General features: G+C 37.1%; 3 protein-coding genes across 5 annotated transcripts in view; 2 read left to right on the top strand and 1 right to left on the bottom strand.

The window, feature by feature from the left end:
* Nucleotides 1-16,642, top strand: part of LOC139967293 (uncharacterized) — a 62,248-nt gene that overhangs the window by 42,197 nt on the left and 3,409 nt on the right. The gene's annotated exons all lie outside the window — the stretch shown is intronic.
* The window catches only part of LOC139967294 (uncharacterized), a 29,173-nt gene that overhangs the window by 9,484 nt on the left and 3,047 nt on the right, over nt 1-16,642 (top strand). For all 3 annotated transcript variants that reach the window (XM_071970940.1, XM_071970939.1, XM_071970941.1), the window contains 2 exons: nt 15,338-15,505; nt 16,098-16,366. In XM_071970940.1, the coding sequence (XP_071827041.1) occupies nt 16,102-16,366 (265 nt within the window). In that variant the 5' untranslated portion in view covers nt 15,338-15,505; nt 16,098-16,101. The remainder of the gene's footprint in view (nt 1-15,337; nt 15,506-16,097; nt 16,367-16,642) is intronic.
* LOC139967289 (uncharacterized) lies at nt 1,975-10,783 on the bottom strand. The gene is made up of 3 exons (XM_071970912.1): nt 10,154-10,783; nt 8,119-8,338; nt 1,975-5,924 (listed from the first exon to the last, which is right to left on the bottom strand). Exons 2-3 carry the CDS (start codon nt 8,317-8,319, stop codon nt 4,326-4,328), a joined length of 1,800 nt encoding a protein of 599 aa, XP_071827013.1. The 5' UTR covers nt 8,320-8,338; nt 10,154-10,783; the 3' UTR covers nt 1,975-4,325.

Genomic DNA, 16,642 nt, shown 5'->3' on the forward strand with positions numbered 1-16,642 from the left:
GCAAACTTTCCCTATTGTTTGGATATTCTTTTTTTTTTACAATTTGGTCACTTTAAGTCTTGTGTCTAAGCAACTACCTGTATGAAACATTGTCAAAATATTTATATTACAAAAGCGGTCAACTATTACCAAAAATAGAGCATAGTTTGCTAAATAATCAAGATAAATGGGAGCCATGGTGGAGCATGAGACACATGTTCCTTCAGTTTTGTTGAAACGAAAATCATGTAGCCTCATTCAATAAATAAATTAATTACAGTTTTGGTAATGAATAATGTCCTTGTAGTATTTGAAACGTAAAGAACTGTAAGAAGAAATTAAGAAAAAAAAATATTAATTAAAGGGTGCCGTTTTGTGGGAAAAAATCAATGTTGGAATTTGCGGTATAGAATATAAGAGCGTCCATGTAATGAGAACGTTTTGAGATAAATTTGCGGTTTGCTTCTTCAAATCTGCAATTGAATGTGTGACCCCCCCCCCCCCCCCCGCCCGATTGAACCCTGTACTAACGAATATATCAATGACATTGATCGGTACAAGGACCATCTGAGTCAAGTCAAGTTTTTGTTATTCGTTAATAATTATGAATGAATAAAATATTAAAAATGTTACTGTAAATTTCGTCCGGCCTTCTTCATCATAAATAGTCCAGTCCACTCTAAAAAAAAGTCATTCTTAGAAGAAAGTAAACACGAGAACTATTTGTAATGGTTTCTCCTCTTCTTTTAGACTTACTCTCTTTCAAATTGTCGATCAGCAGATCAGATCAAGTAATTAGACGAAACAGATTAACATTCTTCTCCTAACCAAACCCGTTCGACCCACCCACCCACCCACACCCTACGCCCCTCCCCCTCCCACACCCAACCAACACCCAACGCCTTCCTCCTCAGATCCAACACAGTATGATCAGGCGTTGATACCCTCAGATGATGAAAGAATTAGCATTTGCAGTATCTCCGAGTTTATACGTTATGAGAATGCAAACCGGCAAACTATTCCTATACACATACATAGCATTTATCAATGAGATTGATACATATTTGCATTATATAGAAGTACCATTTGACCTCGCACACTTTCTTCCCAGTCAGCATGTTACCCACATCTGTTGATAGGTTTTGAAATATCCATAATAATTGTGACGATTCTACAACCCCCAGATAGGTGTCAATAAAACAATGGATTAGCTCACAATAAATTACTAGTGACAGACTATCACGTTTTTCTATACGGCTTTTCCTTTCTGTATACAAGTAGATATGTTATCTGGAAACAGGCAGTGCGGACAAACGTGCATGCATGTGCCTACATTTCCTACATTCTTGACTATATTACCCGAATTTCCAGCGTTGAAATTTGTAAATTAACTTCTTTGCACCATTTGACAACTTATACTCATTATAATTGTTAATTTTGTTCTAAGCACTCGAATATTTTGTTAATTCGTTAAATAGTTAATCGTCAAAGGTATTAATATCATTGGATAAATACTGCCTTTTTTTAAGCTACTTGCTATCAGGTACAAGAAAATATCGAGTTCGTCCCAAGAGTAGAATGTCACTAAGAATGATGACGATATAAAATGCTTGTAATAAACAGCATAGTTGTCATTTTAGAAAGATGTTTTTGAAAACGAATTCTTAAAAAATATTGAATGTAATAATGAAATAAAATGTAGAAATATTATTATCAAAAGCAGAAAACAACGGTAGTCTGGGCATGTATGGTAACGAATAGTCCAAATATACTGTTGAATGATCTCGGTGTTTCAGCAAAATCTCGACTAACTATTGAGATGTTGAGGGAAGAAGTCAAAACTTCGACGAACTTTGGGGTGTTGGGGAAACTCATTTTGACGGTTAGAGGTGAATTTTTAAGTAGGCCTATGGAAATTGAAGCGAGGCATTCAGTTCAATGCGGTATCTAGTACGATGCAAGTAAAGTATTGTGTATATTTATACATGTTCGAAGTTCTTTTTGTTATTGAGGGGGGGTTGGGGGGTGTCGGCCCTGCCGTCCCTGGGCTAGAAGCGGTGCTTTAGCGAATATAACCCAGCCATACATTTACCAAATAAGAGTTGAAGATGAATTTAAGACACACGTCCTTGTTCATATATACTTACACACACGTAGCCTATCACTTTATGATCCCATCCCAAAGAGGAAGGCCACACCATATCAAAACACACCATATCAAAACACACCATATCAAAACACACCATATCAAAACACACCATATCAAAACCAAAGATTCAAACTGCCCTAAAAAGTTAAGTTCACAGTGCCACCGTTGGTCCGAGGAGGGTAGACGTTTAAATCATTCTTCTGCAAAAATAGCCAATGGTGGTAAGAAACCTCACCTCCAGTATATTATTACACGTAGGTATGAGATTACAACAGCAACATAGAAACTGAAACATAAACATAAAAATAAAAATTAGAACTGGACAAACAAAATTTACAACAAAAGGTTCTGAACCAGTCAGATCAAAGGTACAAACACTGGCTTCTTTGCTCATTCTCACGTTTGTTCATAATTCATATAGTCAGTTTCCCGATAATAATAAGTATTTACCCGAAATGAAGTTAAAAAGGTACCATCACATCACCAGCGAAATATTGAAAGCAAATTACATTAATATTAAACATATCAACAACAACAATGAACAACGTGAATAAGTTTATCCTAAAAACTAAACACGATAAACTATATACATAACTGAAGTAGGCCTATACACTATCGGGACAGGAATCTCTACACCGAGTATCTTCAGATCGCAAAGGGGGTGACGAATATCGCAAGACTACTACTTCATATATACGCGACACTTTCATTAAACCCACATGTCCGCATCCAAATGCACATAAACAGCGCCCTGTGATTGAATGTAGATACATAGCTCTATGACCAATTTGGACATTAATGTAAATCCTCCCATGAAACTGAATCATGATTTAGTATGTTAAAGTAACATCATATTTACTGTTAGTTTTTTATTGTATTTTACGTTAGAATACAAGCAGCCGCGACGCCGAAGTTAACATGTAATTTAAGCAGTTCGTTCAAATCGTTTTTTTTTTGTTGAGATTTTTAAGTGGTATTTTTCAAAACGTTAATTCACGTCTTTAGAATTCCTTTAAAGAAACGTTTTCTACTGTCAAAAGGTTCCTTTTTAGCTCATGATATACTTTTATTGCAATCAATTCATAAATCGGCTATACCTATTTCGTGTAACTACGAATGGATACCAAATTTTATTCAACTGTAACTACTAACTGTTAGGCGATTTACAGTTTTGCAAGTAACAACTACTTAACAGTCAACTATATATCGATGTCTATTTGAGATGAAAGCTTTGTGAACACTGTCACTTTAATATGAGCTTAAACAACAACAATTTGAAAGCAATAAACACATGCATTTATATCAATGATATCAACATATAATAATATATCATAACACTGGAGGACAATGTTTTAAGATAAGAAAAGATGAAAGTAATGAAAAGATTAAACTAAAAATGATAAATAGGTTGTAATATTGAGGAACGAGTCAAATTTTACAGACATAATGTTCACAACTTCCCGAAAATAGTAAGTTGAAAGTAGTCGAAGGTTTGACATAAAATCGTCGAAATTTCGAGACAGAGACTTCAAAAAAAAATCTTTTGGTATGAAAAGAAATCAAGAAAAAGTCCTAACAAGTTCAAGAAGAGTAGGGGGATAGTCGAAATTTTGAGGAGAAAATTTAGAAATTTAGCACCCACCTGGGCCTTTTACCTGACCCAAACTGCAGTTGGTGCTCTAGTTTGCTTTTGACTTCAAAGAGAACAAATTTCAAGGAATCGTTGTCTCACCCGCCCCCGTTTTGTTATGTAAGATAATGGCTAAAATGGAGTCGGAAACTCATCTAATAAAATAGACTGAATTTAACAAATGCAAAGCACTGAGTAATTAAAAGGAATATAATGCGTTGAACAAATTTGAGCTTAAACTGCTTAGCCTATTTTACGAGCTCTAACGAATGGCAGAAAGTTGATAATAAGAAGAAATTGGAATATCAATCGCTACAGCTATACGTTCATGGAACCGATAACACTTCCTTTTGACACAACCTGATACGCAATTACACATTTTGTTCGTAACATTTGAGGTGATTCACGTATACTGATGCATACAGACATACTTGGACAGCTTGTACTCAATGGTGAACTCTTGGAGTCTTGGTCAACTTTCTTTCATTACAGTCATGTTAGCTATTTGAAAGTCTCCCCAACAGCCAGTCAATCATTTACATTTCACAAGTATCCATGTTTCCTTGTTTATTCAGTGACTGCTCGATACCATTCTAGTGTTCTGACATCTCCCTTCAGCATATTCACTGTGCGAACAGCCACTCGTCGGTTAAACGGGACAACAAGATTCCTCCCCTTTCGGAAGTCCCGCATAAGCAACCCTCGACGATTACTGACATCCGAGATTTTAGGAAGTTTTCCCTTGCCCTCTGCTTCAGCGTACTTGTCACCCCTCAAATAGTTGATGAAGAACGCAGTGTTGTTGTAGTACTCGTGAAAACAACTAGAGTTTCGAGAATTTAGATCACTTATGCTTACGTTGCAATCTATCATTCCTCTCAATGTTACAGTTATTACGGTCATTTCGTCTGTTGGCCAAACCGCATCATCGATACCTACATACCAATTAAATGTTTCTGTAAAGAGAGCAGCATGTGGATTTGTCATACTAAGGAACGGTTCTAGTGCTTCGAGAACGTTTCCTACTCTGACATAGTCAATTAAGTTTGAAGCAAATATTCTGTCAAAGCCTCCTTCATATTCAGGGCGATTGATGACAGATCCTATGAGTGAGTATTCAGTTGTACTGATGAAGAATGAAAGTCGTTGATTTCGAATCATTGTCCGAGATTTGGCAACTAAGTGAGTATTAAATACGTGACACATTGCACTAATAGAGTCATACGTTTTGAATTGAACCATATCCAAATAGTCCCACATTTGAAAAGGAATACAATCAGATCTAATGCAGTAGGTAAAGTCGTAACTTGACGGCAGCCTCATGGCTGTAGTTAGTAAAGATTCCCGTCCCCTGCCAGTGAACGTCGGGTTGTAGTGCGTCACCGTATTCTCCGCGTGTGCTTCGGGTAGTATAACACCATCATCAAACCACTTTTTTACTGAGGAGGAATGTTGTTGTGGCACGTCATGCAATAGACTCTGTATACCGACGCTGACCATTGGATCAGAATCAAATATGGCCTTTCTCTCCTCAAAAATGTTAGCGCAGGACTCAGTCCCAATTTGGCAGGAATACCTTCTCCATCCGTCCCAAACCTCACGCATTGCTTTATATGATTGCTCATTGACGTCAATCATTCCTCCAGACTCCATTTTCAAATGTAAAGAATTCATCTTAATGAGCTTTGAAAGAGTCTCCTGGAGTAGCAAGTAATCTTTACGAGGGAGTTGAAATGACAACCATATTGTAGAAACATTTGAAACCTCCTCTGCTTCACAGGAACTAATCAGGAAGAGTAGAAGGACATTTCGTGCCATAGGGAAAGGATCGAGATCGTTCAAGACAAATCTGAGACTACCATTAAATTCGCCTGGCAGTGATTGGACAGTTTTCATCACGTGACGCAAATCACCACAAGCTGGCAACAAAATGCTAAAGTTTTTTAGGACACTCTGTCCGCTTTTCATTTCGTTACTTTGTAGGTTCAAGAGATCGTTTGGAAAAGAATTACTGAAATAGAATGGGTAGTCACCCATAGACGTTATCGGTCTGGATGCTACTTGTTTAACGATCTTCTGCCATTTTCGACACACTGGTTTATGTTTCGTCCAATCTCTTCGTTGACATTCTATGTTGCAATACCAAACAGAGTAACAGCCAGAACACTATGTAAGAAAAGAATCAATACTTCATTAATTATTTGTAAATGAAATAACCATTCATTCTGTTATGTCCGTGTTGATTGTAATTACTAAATATGAGAACGAGAATTACACTACAGCTCCGTTTAGAAGATATGGAACACTGAATCATGTCATATGTTAGGCTCATATAATCTTAGCGCGAAAAACAACCTTGCCTAGCGACTAACAGTAGATTAAACAACTCCAGATTTTGAGCGCTGATTGATCAACATAGCAACCTCAGCCACCCAAGTGTCGCACTTATTTCTACTAGCTGCATCCACATGTAACTAGTATATAGGTACACGCATCCCAGGCTTTCTATTTGTAGACTCTATTTCCGGTGTAGCATTAAAAAGTGTCCGGCCGGACCATACTTTCTAAGGAAAGATTGTCCAGCCAAACTAATATCATTGGAAATTTGGTCCGCAACGATACCATAGGATATGTAGTCCCCATTTGAAAATGTCACAAAAAGGAAAATTTCCCATATAAATGTTTCAAATTAGGTGATTGTCAGGTCGTTGGGTAAGTTTAATTCCATACTGAATATGCTAACAGTTTTGAAGTTTGCTGGTTTCATTTGTATCATTACATGGAACATTGCGCGATATGTACATCACAGATTATGATTCATACAAAGACGTTCCCTTAGCGTTAAGGGGGAGGGTGGGGTGGGGGGTGTAGGATCACGTTACTACAGACACTGTGTTTTATGCTTATATCCATTGCTCGTCACAGTTCGACATTTACAGACAAGCGCCCTTATTGCTAATTCTTTCCGTGTTCCACTTAACTTACATCAATGTACAATATGGTGACCACCATCCTAGTCATACACTATTACTAAGTCTGATGTTATAGATACGCATAGTACTGATAGACTAGGCTACATTAGCACCGTATAAGATATACGAAGCAGAATTCATCGCCTGGACCAACTGCTACCTTTCTATACCAAATAGTCTGGAACAGTAGGTCAGTTACCGTGTGAAATTGTTTATATTTTCAGTGATTTGCACTACTGTTTAACCCCCATACCAACAGTATGTGTACTGCAAAATCGCCGTACGATCGTATGTAAGAATGCTAGCCTAAGTACGACAAAGGGTACACTGCATTACGTACGTACGTGCGAAATGTACAAAGCGTGTTTATTGTGGCACATTATGGTATTCCCCACGACAGAGTACCATCGTCGTAGTCAGCAAAACCATAAAATTGTAATTTTTCGCAGAATATTGTTTTCTAGTTTACAAGAGATGAATCATATGATTGATTAGTTTGACTGTTTACAATTAAAGTCTTCAAATACTTATATAATTAAACAAACACTACACACAAAATTACGACCTTGGTCATGTGACAAAGGTTGCATATCAATCAGGTAATACATAGCGATCTGTCAATTGGCTTTCGTAAAAAGGGATGTCGAGTCCGATAAAACTACTGAAACAATCGGCACTTTTCATATGGTTGTAAATATTACAAAATATCTTATCTAAAACCGTTTGCCCCACATCAATTACATTCGTTTTGGCTAAGTAAGAGCGTTGTGAGTAAGATAAGGATATTATCCTTTGATAAACGACTTTATATTTTATTTTGTAAACCTCAGTCCGACAAGAAAACTTAACGAAGTTGATGTATTTAGTGTTGCTGCAAAGATAAATGTCTCCATATACATAATCTTGGTACCCCAAAGTAAAACAACGCTATAATTGCAGGAAAGAGTCGGTTACCCCACAAATGACACAACAAACCACGTAGTTAAGGGCCCCTCAGTGGTACCGAATAGCAAATACGACAACGTTTCCATATGTGCTAAATTAAAATGCTCAGTTTTTATATTCATTTCCTAACTGATTCATACATATCTTATCAAAACAATCCTTAATACTTGTCACGAGGCAACTCAAAGAGAGCTTGAGCATATTGTATCAATTAATAAGATATGTACTTTAAGAGTATGGTTTACTACATGGGCTGAGAGGTATTCGACCATATTGTCTCATTGGTATTTACGAAATTTCCGTAATGGCTTCTGATACCTTTTGTTACCTCCCATCGATCTTTGACCTGAACAACATGAATCTAAACGTGGCAATAAAGGCACTGAAACCCTGCAGCAATGAATCACGCTATCTTTACAAATAAAAGAAGCTTATACACATACCTCACTTTTAGCGCCAACCTTCTGACAACATGCACAACTTTTGACAGACCAGTTTGGGCATTCAACGCTTTTGTGACGAACTGCATCATTTTCTCTGCATTGGTTAGTACAATATTCTGCAATACCACACGAATCACAGTTGACAGGACTCCGACGTAATGCTTTACTGCAACGCCAGCAGAAACCTTCTTTAACGTCCATTTTCTATAATAATGCAAACCTAAGGAAAATAATTAGTCAACGTGTGGATGTGTAAGTTGCAATTATTCGAATGATAAATGGCTATTCGCAATTTGACATCATGTAATATTCCACAGTTAATAAAATCTCTAGGCCTGATTGGTGCAAAAATTATATTCTTTACCACGTTTGGTTAGTTGTAAAATAAACTCATTCCCAAAAATTCAACAATTGCTTATAGTACATTACAATCAGTTGAATGCTTGAGCAAAGTTGCTAGTGCATGAACAAAGTTGTTAGGATCTATTTTTTCCGTTTTGTTTACCCAATTGTCATAACACATTTGTGAAAATATCATAAATTTTCACCTTTCATGGCTCTGCCTATCATAGAAGTTAACAAGTATAACAAAATCATATCACTAAAGCTTACAAAGACATTCTTAGCTGCATGCATGCGACAATATAAAAATGCAATTAATGGACTATAGCCTAGCCTACTGCCATAGGAAAGTGGTACTTTATACTGTATGTAACAAATTCAGATTCATTGTGGTTGCTGAGATATTGAATGCCTGATAGTACCTATTTTAGGTGTATCATATTCTCTACATGCCAACCTCACTGCGGAAAGAAAACTTAATAAACCAATCTTGACCAATGAAGTGGCCATGTAGTATGTACAATAATGGGAATATTCTATTTTCAGACACTGATATAGATTGTAATTAAATTTCAGTGGCACTTCAGCTATAACTACCAATTCTGCAGCCCAGTTTTTTCTTGCAAAAAAAGATGATATTTCCTTGATCATGAATTTTCTTATTTCTTTGATGGTGCTCATCTTGGCAGAGTTAAAACCACACAAAATAGTATGTCTAGTTTCTATTGGCAACTATCAACGTGGATGTTACAAGGTATACGTTCAACGTTGCAAGATGTGCCAAGAGGTCAAATGATTATTGTCCTGTCTTAGGAACAAGTCTCCACAGCATTCCTATAACTGGATTATGGTAACAGGAAAATTCTCCAGCTGTTCTAATTGTACAGGTTGTCCACAACATGAGGGACAGTTCAAGTTTAGTTAATGTCACTCTGTCTGGACAAATAAAATATTTACAAGAATAAAAGTAGTGTGTATAGCCATAAATTCTGGTCTTAACCCTTCAAATTGTGCTCAGACATTGCAAATGAACATTCAAGATGATTGAATAGTTTGGTAAACTTCCTCCAGTGTGATAATAAAAAATAGTTTAAGAATTTTGATTAAAGTGACCATATTTGAATATCTAGCATAATTAGGGCCGATACAGCGTACCTTTAAACCACACTTTGGCATATAACTGCAGAGCAACCACAAGTATGGGCGTATAGTTGTAAGTTGGTGGTCCCACTTTTCTGGTTTAGTGGTTTAAGTGTTTGTACATATGGTACACTATGGTTTATAAAACATTTACATGTATATGCAAAGTAACAATAATTGGCTCCAGTAACACCCTGTTTTGATCAGATATCCCACTAGTTTTATCTAGATCTATGTACATAATAAATCAATGGAAATAAAACAACAGTCAAGGCACACTCTGCAACTTGTAAATGTTTTTGAAATTATGATAACCTAATTGCTGTCTTCTTTTCTTAACGTTGTCTTCTTTTCGTTTAGGATGTAACTTGATAAAGACCCACGGTTCCCGTCCTATCATGAGTTTTATGCACGGATGAAAGTTCATGTTGGCTAGGCAACTCTCGTAGACCTATAAAGTACAGTTACCATAATTGCTAAATCTTACCCACTGTGTTGAAGAAAAACGGCTACAATGAAGTTTTAACCTTTGTTTAAGTTCGTAATCTTTTACCTCTGCAATTATTTGTTGTTGTAGCTGTTGCCTGTCCTGTACCCGCCCTCCGTTGGGGAGGAATTTAGGTTGATGCGATCTCTCCCTCTGTATTAAGATTACTATGAACAAGATATGGTTTAAAGAAATCGTAGTGCATCGGTGATTTCGTGGTCTTTGTGTAACACAAGATAAGTTTGAACAGCAGACTCTTCGTCGTTTACATTGCGCTGTCCAGTTCCAATGCGAAGAATGTTCGCAATGTAGGCTACTCTAACGTTTACAATCGGACAGTTCTACGAAGCCTATAAGCTTCCCGGTACTACATTCAGCTCTGACAACGATTCCGCATTACGTCATTCACCAAATTGATGCGTTCGTACAAACGGTGCCTTTGGTGAAAAGTAGTGTATCTGAAAACTCCCTAACTTAGAAATTAAAAGCGATCTGTGTATTTCCAGCAGTTCAAATATAGACCACGAAGCTAATGGCAGTTACAGTGACCAAGAGGATGAAAGAGAGCCTTAGAAAGAAGGAGAACGATCTTCATATCTTGAAGTAGCCTAAATTTATCAACGTCGTTATTCGTTTAACATATATCATGCACAAATATACATGCTGAATGCTGCATATGATAGGTAGGTGGGTGGGATCGATGAACACGTCAATAAGCTTATAGTCTATAAATAAGAACCGGGATTTCCGTTATAATTGCGCAATGCGCCGAGTACGGTCATTTATGCAGGGTGCTGTTAGACAAGCTCCCTGATTGAACTATGTTATAGCAGGGAGTTGTTATGGAAAAACTCCCTGGTTATAGGCACCTAGCTAAGTATCGTTGATTGGTGCATTACTTACCTGAGTGTAGACAATACAACCAATGTGCTGGTACGTACATTACAGGGTTGACGTAAATTGGAACGTCCTTACAAATCAAATTTCAAACTGCTACAATACAATGTGGTTATTCTCATAATATATCACGAATATTCCACGAAATATTCAGGATTTATGGAAACGCTAAGGTGCCATTAAAGTGTTGAGATCTAGGCTCTGCAATTTTGCTGTAGTCCATCATTTTGCAATAAAATGATGAAATATAGACATTCAGATGAGAGTAATGAGTCAGTTTGTTGCAAAATGTTGAACTGTTGAAATATACCAAATGCCAATTTTATAATTTTACTGCAAATTGTTAAATAAATGACATTTGATAAACAATCATTTGATCATTTTGCCACAAAAACGTTGAGTAGGTGAATTGTCAATTTGATGAAAGTTGATACTGTATTTACAAGAAATTCTCAACAGGTTGACGGTTTAACTTTTCCATAAGGGATGACATCAATTTGCATGTCGTTTGTCAAGGTAATGTTGGGCTACAAGTATGAAGCTGCAAAAAAAGTATTTATTTCAGTGACTAAACTTCAACTTAATTACTTGGTAAATAAATGGGATGAGCTAATTAAGGGATGGAAGACAAGGGGTTCCCTGAGGTGGGAACACGTGACTCTTAGAATGAGATGTGGCTAGTATATCTGGTTATAGATTTTCATATCAAGAGCCAAAGTGAAAAGATGAAAAGTGCTATATAGAAGGAAAAACCTCGATATTTATAACAGAGAAAATAATATCGATTTATGTAAATGATAACTCCAAAGGTGAAGTGCGATATATTGACAGTAGAGCACTAAGCTGTTATCGCCTTAATGAATTAAATTGACAAAAGTCATGCACGAAAGAAACAATGGACAACGGTTTTGATTATTATATTTTCAAAGGCAAGTTCTTCTTAACCAATTAGGTATGATAGATTTTTTTGTGGTCATTTTGGCAAAATCGTAGTATATGGTCCATAAGGAACAGGTGATTTCTGGTCAGTTTTTAAATCTTAATTTCCCCTCCGCGAATCCTACGTTATGGAATGGGTTAATGGTGATAACTCGAAATACTTCACATATAGAAATGTGTACTTTGTCATCAACTAATTTCGAAGCACTTTATTATAGGCTACTTGCTTTTATAGCAAAGTGTGATCAGCTTCACAGAAGGCTTTCCACACTAGCAAAACTATAAGCATAGAATGACACTAAAGTTAACAACTTAGCTTTGATTCAGTAATTGATTCTTTTAGTCAACGTTCAGTGCGTCATTTGAAACTTAATTGTTTTCTTTAATGAAATCACAACATCGCCTTTTGGATCACTGTTATATAGAGCCATGAGAGACTTGCGTGTACCTGTACACACATACTATTATATAGTTGTAAAATATTTGATATGTTTAATATATACAAGGTCGTGACCACTGGGGTGGGAAACTTGTCTCTTTCCGACCCACATCCCAACTAACAAACTTTCTTCAAATTGGCCAATAGGTTATAATACACACACACACAGTCGTATGTATCAACCACGTTCAAAACAACATAAAGTTAATATAAATAGCACCATTTTGAATCTTAGCCCTCTTACCGAAACAAAACATTCTCAAAGGGAACACTTAAACCCCTCCTGCGGACAGCCTATAACTAAATGGTGTGCCCCTAACATTATTTAGCTACCAACCTAAATGGACAGCGTAACAGAAGGAATAGCCTATGTTGCGTATTTTACATATAGAGAGAAGGCTAAACACAAGGCCTGCCGACCTGAACGGACAGCGTAACAGAAGGTAGAGCCTATATTGCGTAATGCAAAATAATATCACTATATGCGTAAATCAAATTAAATTTCTCTGAATTTCGAATGGGCACAAAAAACTGTCATTTCCCCCTCACCCCACGGAGGCTGCATATGGGCCTGTAGTAAATTGTATGTTTAAGATTAATTACAGATTGGTGAGCTCTTTTTCTTTTATTAAATTTGAATCAGACCCATTTTAACTTAGGCCTACTCATTGCCGTGTTACAGAACAACATATATATAAAATATTTCATCGCATAACACCATCATAAATAATAGTACTCATAGCAAAAAGTCACCGTTGTCCCAGCAATTGACCTTTGGTCTTCCATTGTGAAGTTCCTAGCACGGGTAACTTCCTACCAAATTTGAAGAAAACATTTAACATTAAACAAATCAAAACGAATACACGAAAACACAAAGAGGGCAACCCATTGAATTATAGATCTGCACTCCTTCAAGACTTTACTCTTGGCATCCTAATTTTGGCTAAAAAAGAATGCAATTTGTTCACACGGTTAGTTTGTAGTTGAACGGAGTTGTATACGATGTAGGAGGAGTTCGCAACACATTTTTGCTCTCTCACATACACACACACCCACACACCCATATATAAATATATATGTATATATATAAATATGATATTCAATATACCTAATACAACTTACAGAATTTGAGGATATTTATTGGCTATGAAAGCACTTCATAGTCAATAAATGTGTTACAAAGTGTAAGCTTTAGTGTAGATCGACCTACTTACATGACAATCTCACAATATAAAATAGAACGTGCTGGACAGATACCTCTATAGCAGTCGTAGCTTGGTAATAGCTCTTGGTAAACTAGGTCATAGCTGGCTATTACACAGTTTTTAATTATAACGTCTTTAGTTTGAACAACATGTTTTTTCATTAAAATTATTCAACCATTATTCCTATCAACGTTTTTTTAACGATAAAATATTTGGCAAGTGACGCAATGGAAAACACCTTAACGTTTTTTTATTTTTTGTAAAGAATCAGCAAAAAAATATGCTCAAGGGGAAGGGGGCGGTCGCCCCCTTCGCCCCCCCCCCCCTTGGCTACGCGCCTTTATTTATTAGAGCAGGAATTATATAATTCGACGGCCGTTAACATGCGTTTTCAGTGCAGTGCGACTACTGAAGATGTCTTCTCGTCAGGTTTTTCAGCAACTATAGCCTACTGCCGGTCCGCGGTCAAGGGGTCGTTCATGAATGGTCATCATGGAGATTGGAGACCATTCAGACCAATGATATATTTTTCACACATGTAATTTTTTTCGACACCCAAAATCCCAGTGGGAGGGCGACTGGGGGCTTTCGTAGGGGGCTGTCGCCCCACGCCCCCGTGGCTACACCACTGCTCAGACTAAATACTGATTTTTAATATGGCCTTGTAGTCACTGGAACATGATGATAAATTCATTCATCATCAAGCGCCATGGATTATCCTACCACCGTTACGCCGATGATATACGGTTGTACACAGAGTATGATCCAACCGACTCGTTGAGCTCTGAAGCAGCTGTGGACAGAGTGCACAACTGCATCATGGACATCAGTAACTGGCTAACTGTCAATAATCTCAAACTTAACAGTGATAAAACTGAATTACTAAATGTCCCATCCCCCCGTCACCTGTTACGTCACGGTGGTTATTACTCAATATCGATGGATATTTCATCAGACCATCTCAGTGTGTGAGAGCACTCGGGGTTATTCTCGATGAACATCTCTCAATGGCCAATCAAATATCGAGTGTCATCAAATCATGCAACTTCCATCTCCGCAATATAGGGAAGGTCCGCAAGTACCTTACTACAGAAGCCTGCAAGACAGCAGTACAAAGTCTAGTAGTATCTCGAATGGACTACTGTTGCAGTTTACTCACAGGTGTCCCTGCACACCAAATCCGTAGGCTACAAGTGGTCCAAAATAGAGCGGCTCGCATTATTGCAAGGGTGAGTCCTCCTGATCACATCTCACCAGTTCTGGCGAATCTTCACTGGATTCCGTGTGACTACAGGGTTAGATTCCGATTCCTGACGTTTGTCTCCACTGCCTTCACCAGTCGTCACCGGCCTACTTACGTGACCTCATCACTCAGTACCAACCGCGTCGCACACTTCGTTCATCATCTGACAAGTCTATTCTGGCGTCGAAACCTTCCAGCAAGAGAATTGGAAACCATGCCTTCAGTCACACTGCTCCTGAACTGTGGAACAAACTCCCGTCAAACATTCGGAATGCATGTTCTGTTTCTACCTTTAAGTCTTTGTTGAAAACGCATTACTTCAAGGAAGTCTATGGTTAATTGTTGTATAGTTTACTTGTTTTTTTTCAGCGCATTGAGCCTCGGAATATTGCGCTCTATAAGTACTGGTGTAATAATAATAATAAATATTAGGTTTGAGAGAAATCAAGAGAAATAAACGTTTAAAGAAACAAAAATAGGGGTGTTAAAGAAAATGTTATCGACTTTTTCCCGTTGTATTTCTTCAGGTACCATACTGCGTACATTCTTCCAGACCAACATGAACTCACACAGCGTGGGTACACCAGAACTAGGACCCGACGAAAGACAGTTAAACTTTGCGATCAAAGATGCAGCATCCGGTGTCATGATTCTTTCTGAGTCTTCATCATTAAGCGGAGCTCATTATGAAATCGGTATGGTATATATAGTAGGTCAGCTTTGGAGTAAGAAGTGAATACCTTGAGCTTAAATCAACAATTTTTTAAGGGGGGGGGGGGGGCTGTGGGGTTGGTAGTTTTGTCAAATCTTAACTTCTTGCTCAGAGTAAGATGACAACTATTTGTACAGAGATGTCCTCTTTTTTATATTTATCACCCATTTAAAACAAAAAGTATTCATTTAAAAAAGTATAAAATTCAGTGAGCAATAAATTAAAGGTTCCATTTGATGATGAAATTCTCATCACTGCTTATAACAGTGTTACTCATATTGCAAAAGAACAAGAAGGAAAAGATAATAACAAAAGTTTATTTGAGTTATTAAATGAACTTTTAATGAGTTAATAGCAAGTGAACTGTATCAAATTTAACAATGGGATTATAGAGGAACATTAAAATTTTAATAATCAAGTTTTAAAAAAAATCAAACTGTGAGAAATTTTTACAATTGAAAAACAATCTGATGAGAACTGCAAGCCTGAATCAACTAGAGTTCAATCTGTTCACTAAACTTATCAGTAACTCTCCTTTTTTCTTCTTTTTTTTTTACTGAAATCGGTGCCGAAAGTAATATGGAATCCATTATCAAATATGGAGGAAGTATTCTTGTTGAGGTAGATACTATTGACATATTGGATTCTGACAATTACGTCGAGTTCTGGATCTCGTCTAGAAGTGGAGCAATCAGAGTAGGAAAAGTTGGCTCCCTTGAGTTTATGTCATGGCAAGGCTCTCTGCCCGAAATAAGATTTGCATTCTTTGAAAGTGGAATCCATTCAGCCAGTAACATTTATTACTGGTTTGTGTTCAAATACTACTACTTCTCACAAGCAAGAGGTAAATTTTCTCCCTTTACCCTTTCTGTTTATATCTTTAGATGTTGGGGTGCATTATATTTACTCTTGAGAATTATTACAAGGCATACTGTCAAAAGTATAAAGATACAGAGGTGGGGGAGGGGGTTGCAGTAACAGTGCAGCGAGGCTCACGTAGGAATATAATCATGTGTGCTCCTCCTCCTTTTTTACATGCAATAGGCACTTCTGATGTGCCGAAGATATTTTCCAATTGTTGGAATATTAATACTAATATTAAGGCTGAACAACGCTATCA

This window comes from Apostichopus japonicus, chromosome 5 (genome assembly GCF_037975245.1).
Source record: "Apostichopus japonicus isolate 1M-3 chromosome 5, ASM3797524v1, whole genome shotgun sequence".
Classification (NCBI taxonomy): domain Eukaryota; kingdom Metazoa; phylum Echinodermata; class Holothuroidea; order Aspidochirotida; family Stichopodidae; genus Apostichopus; species Apostichopus japonicus.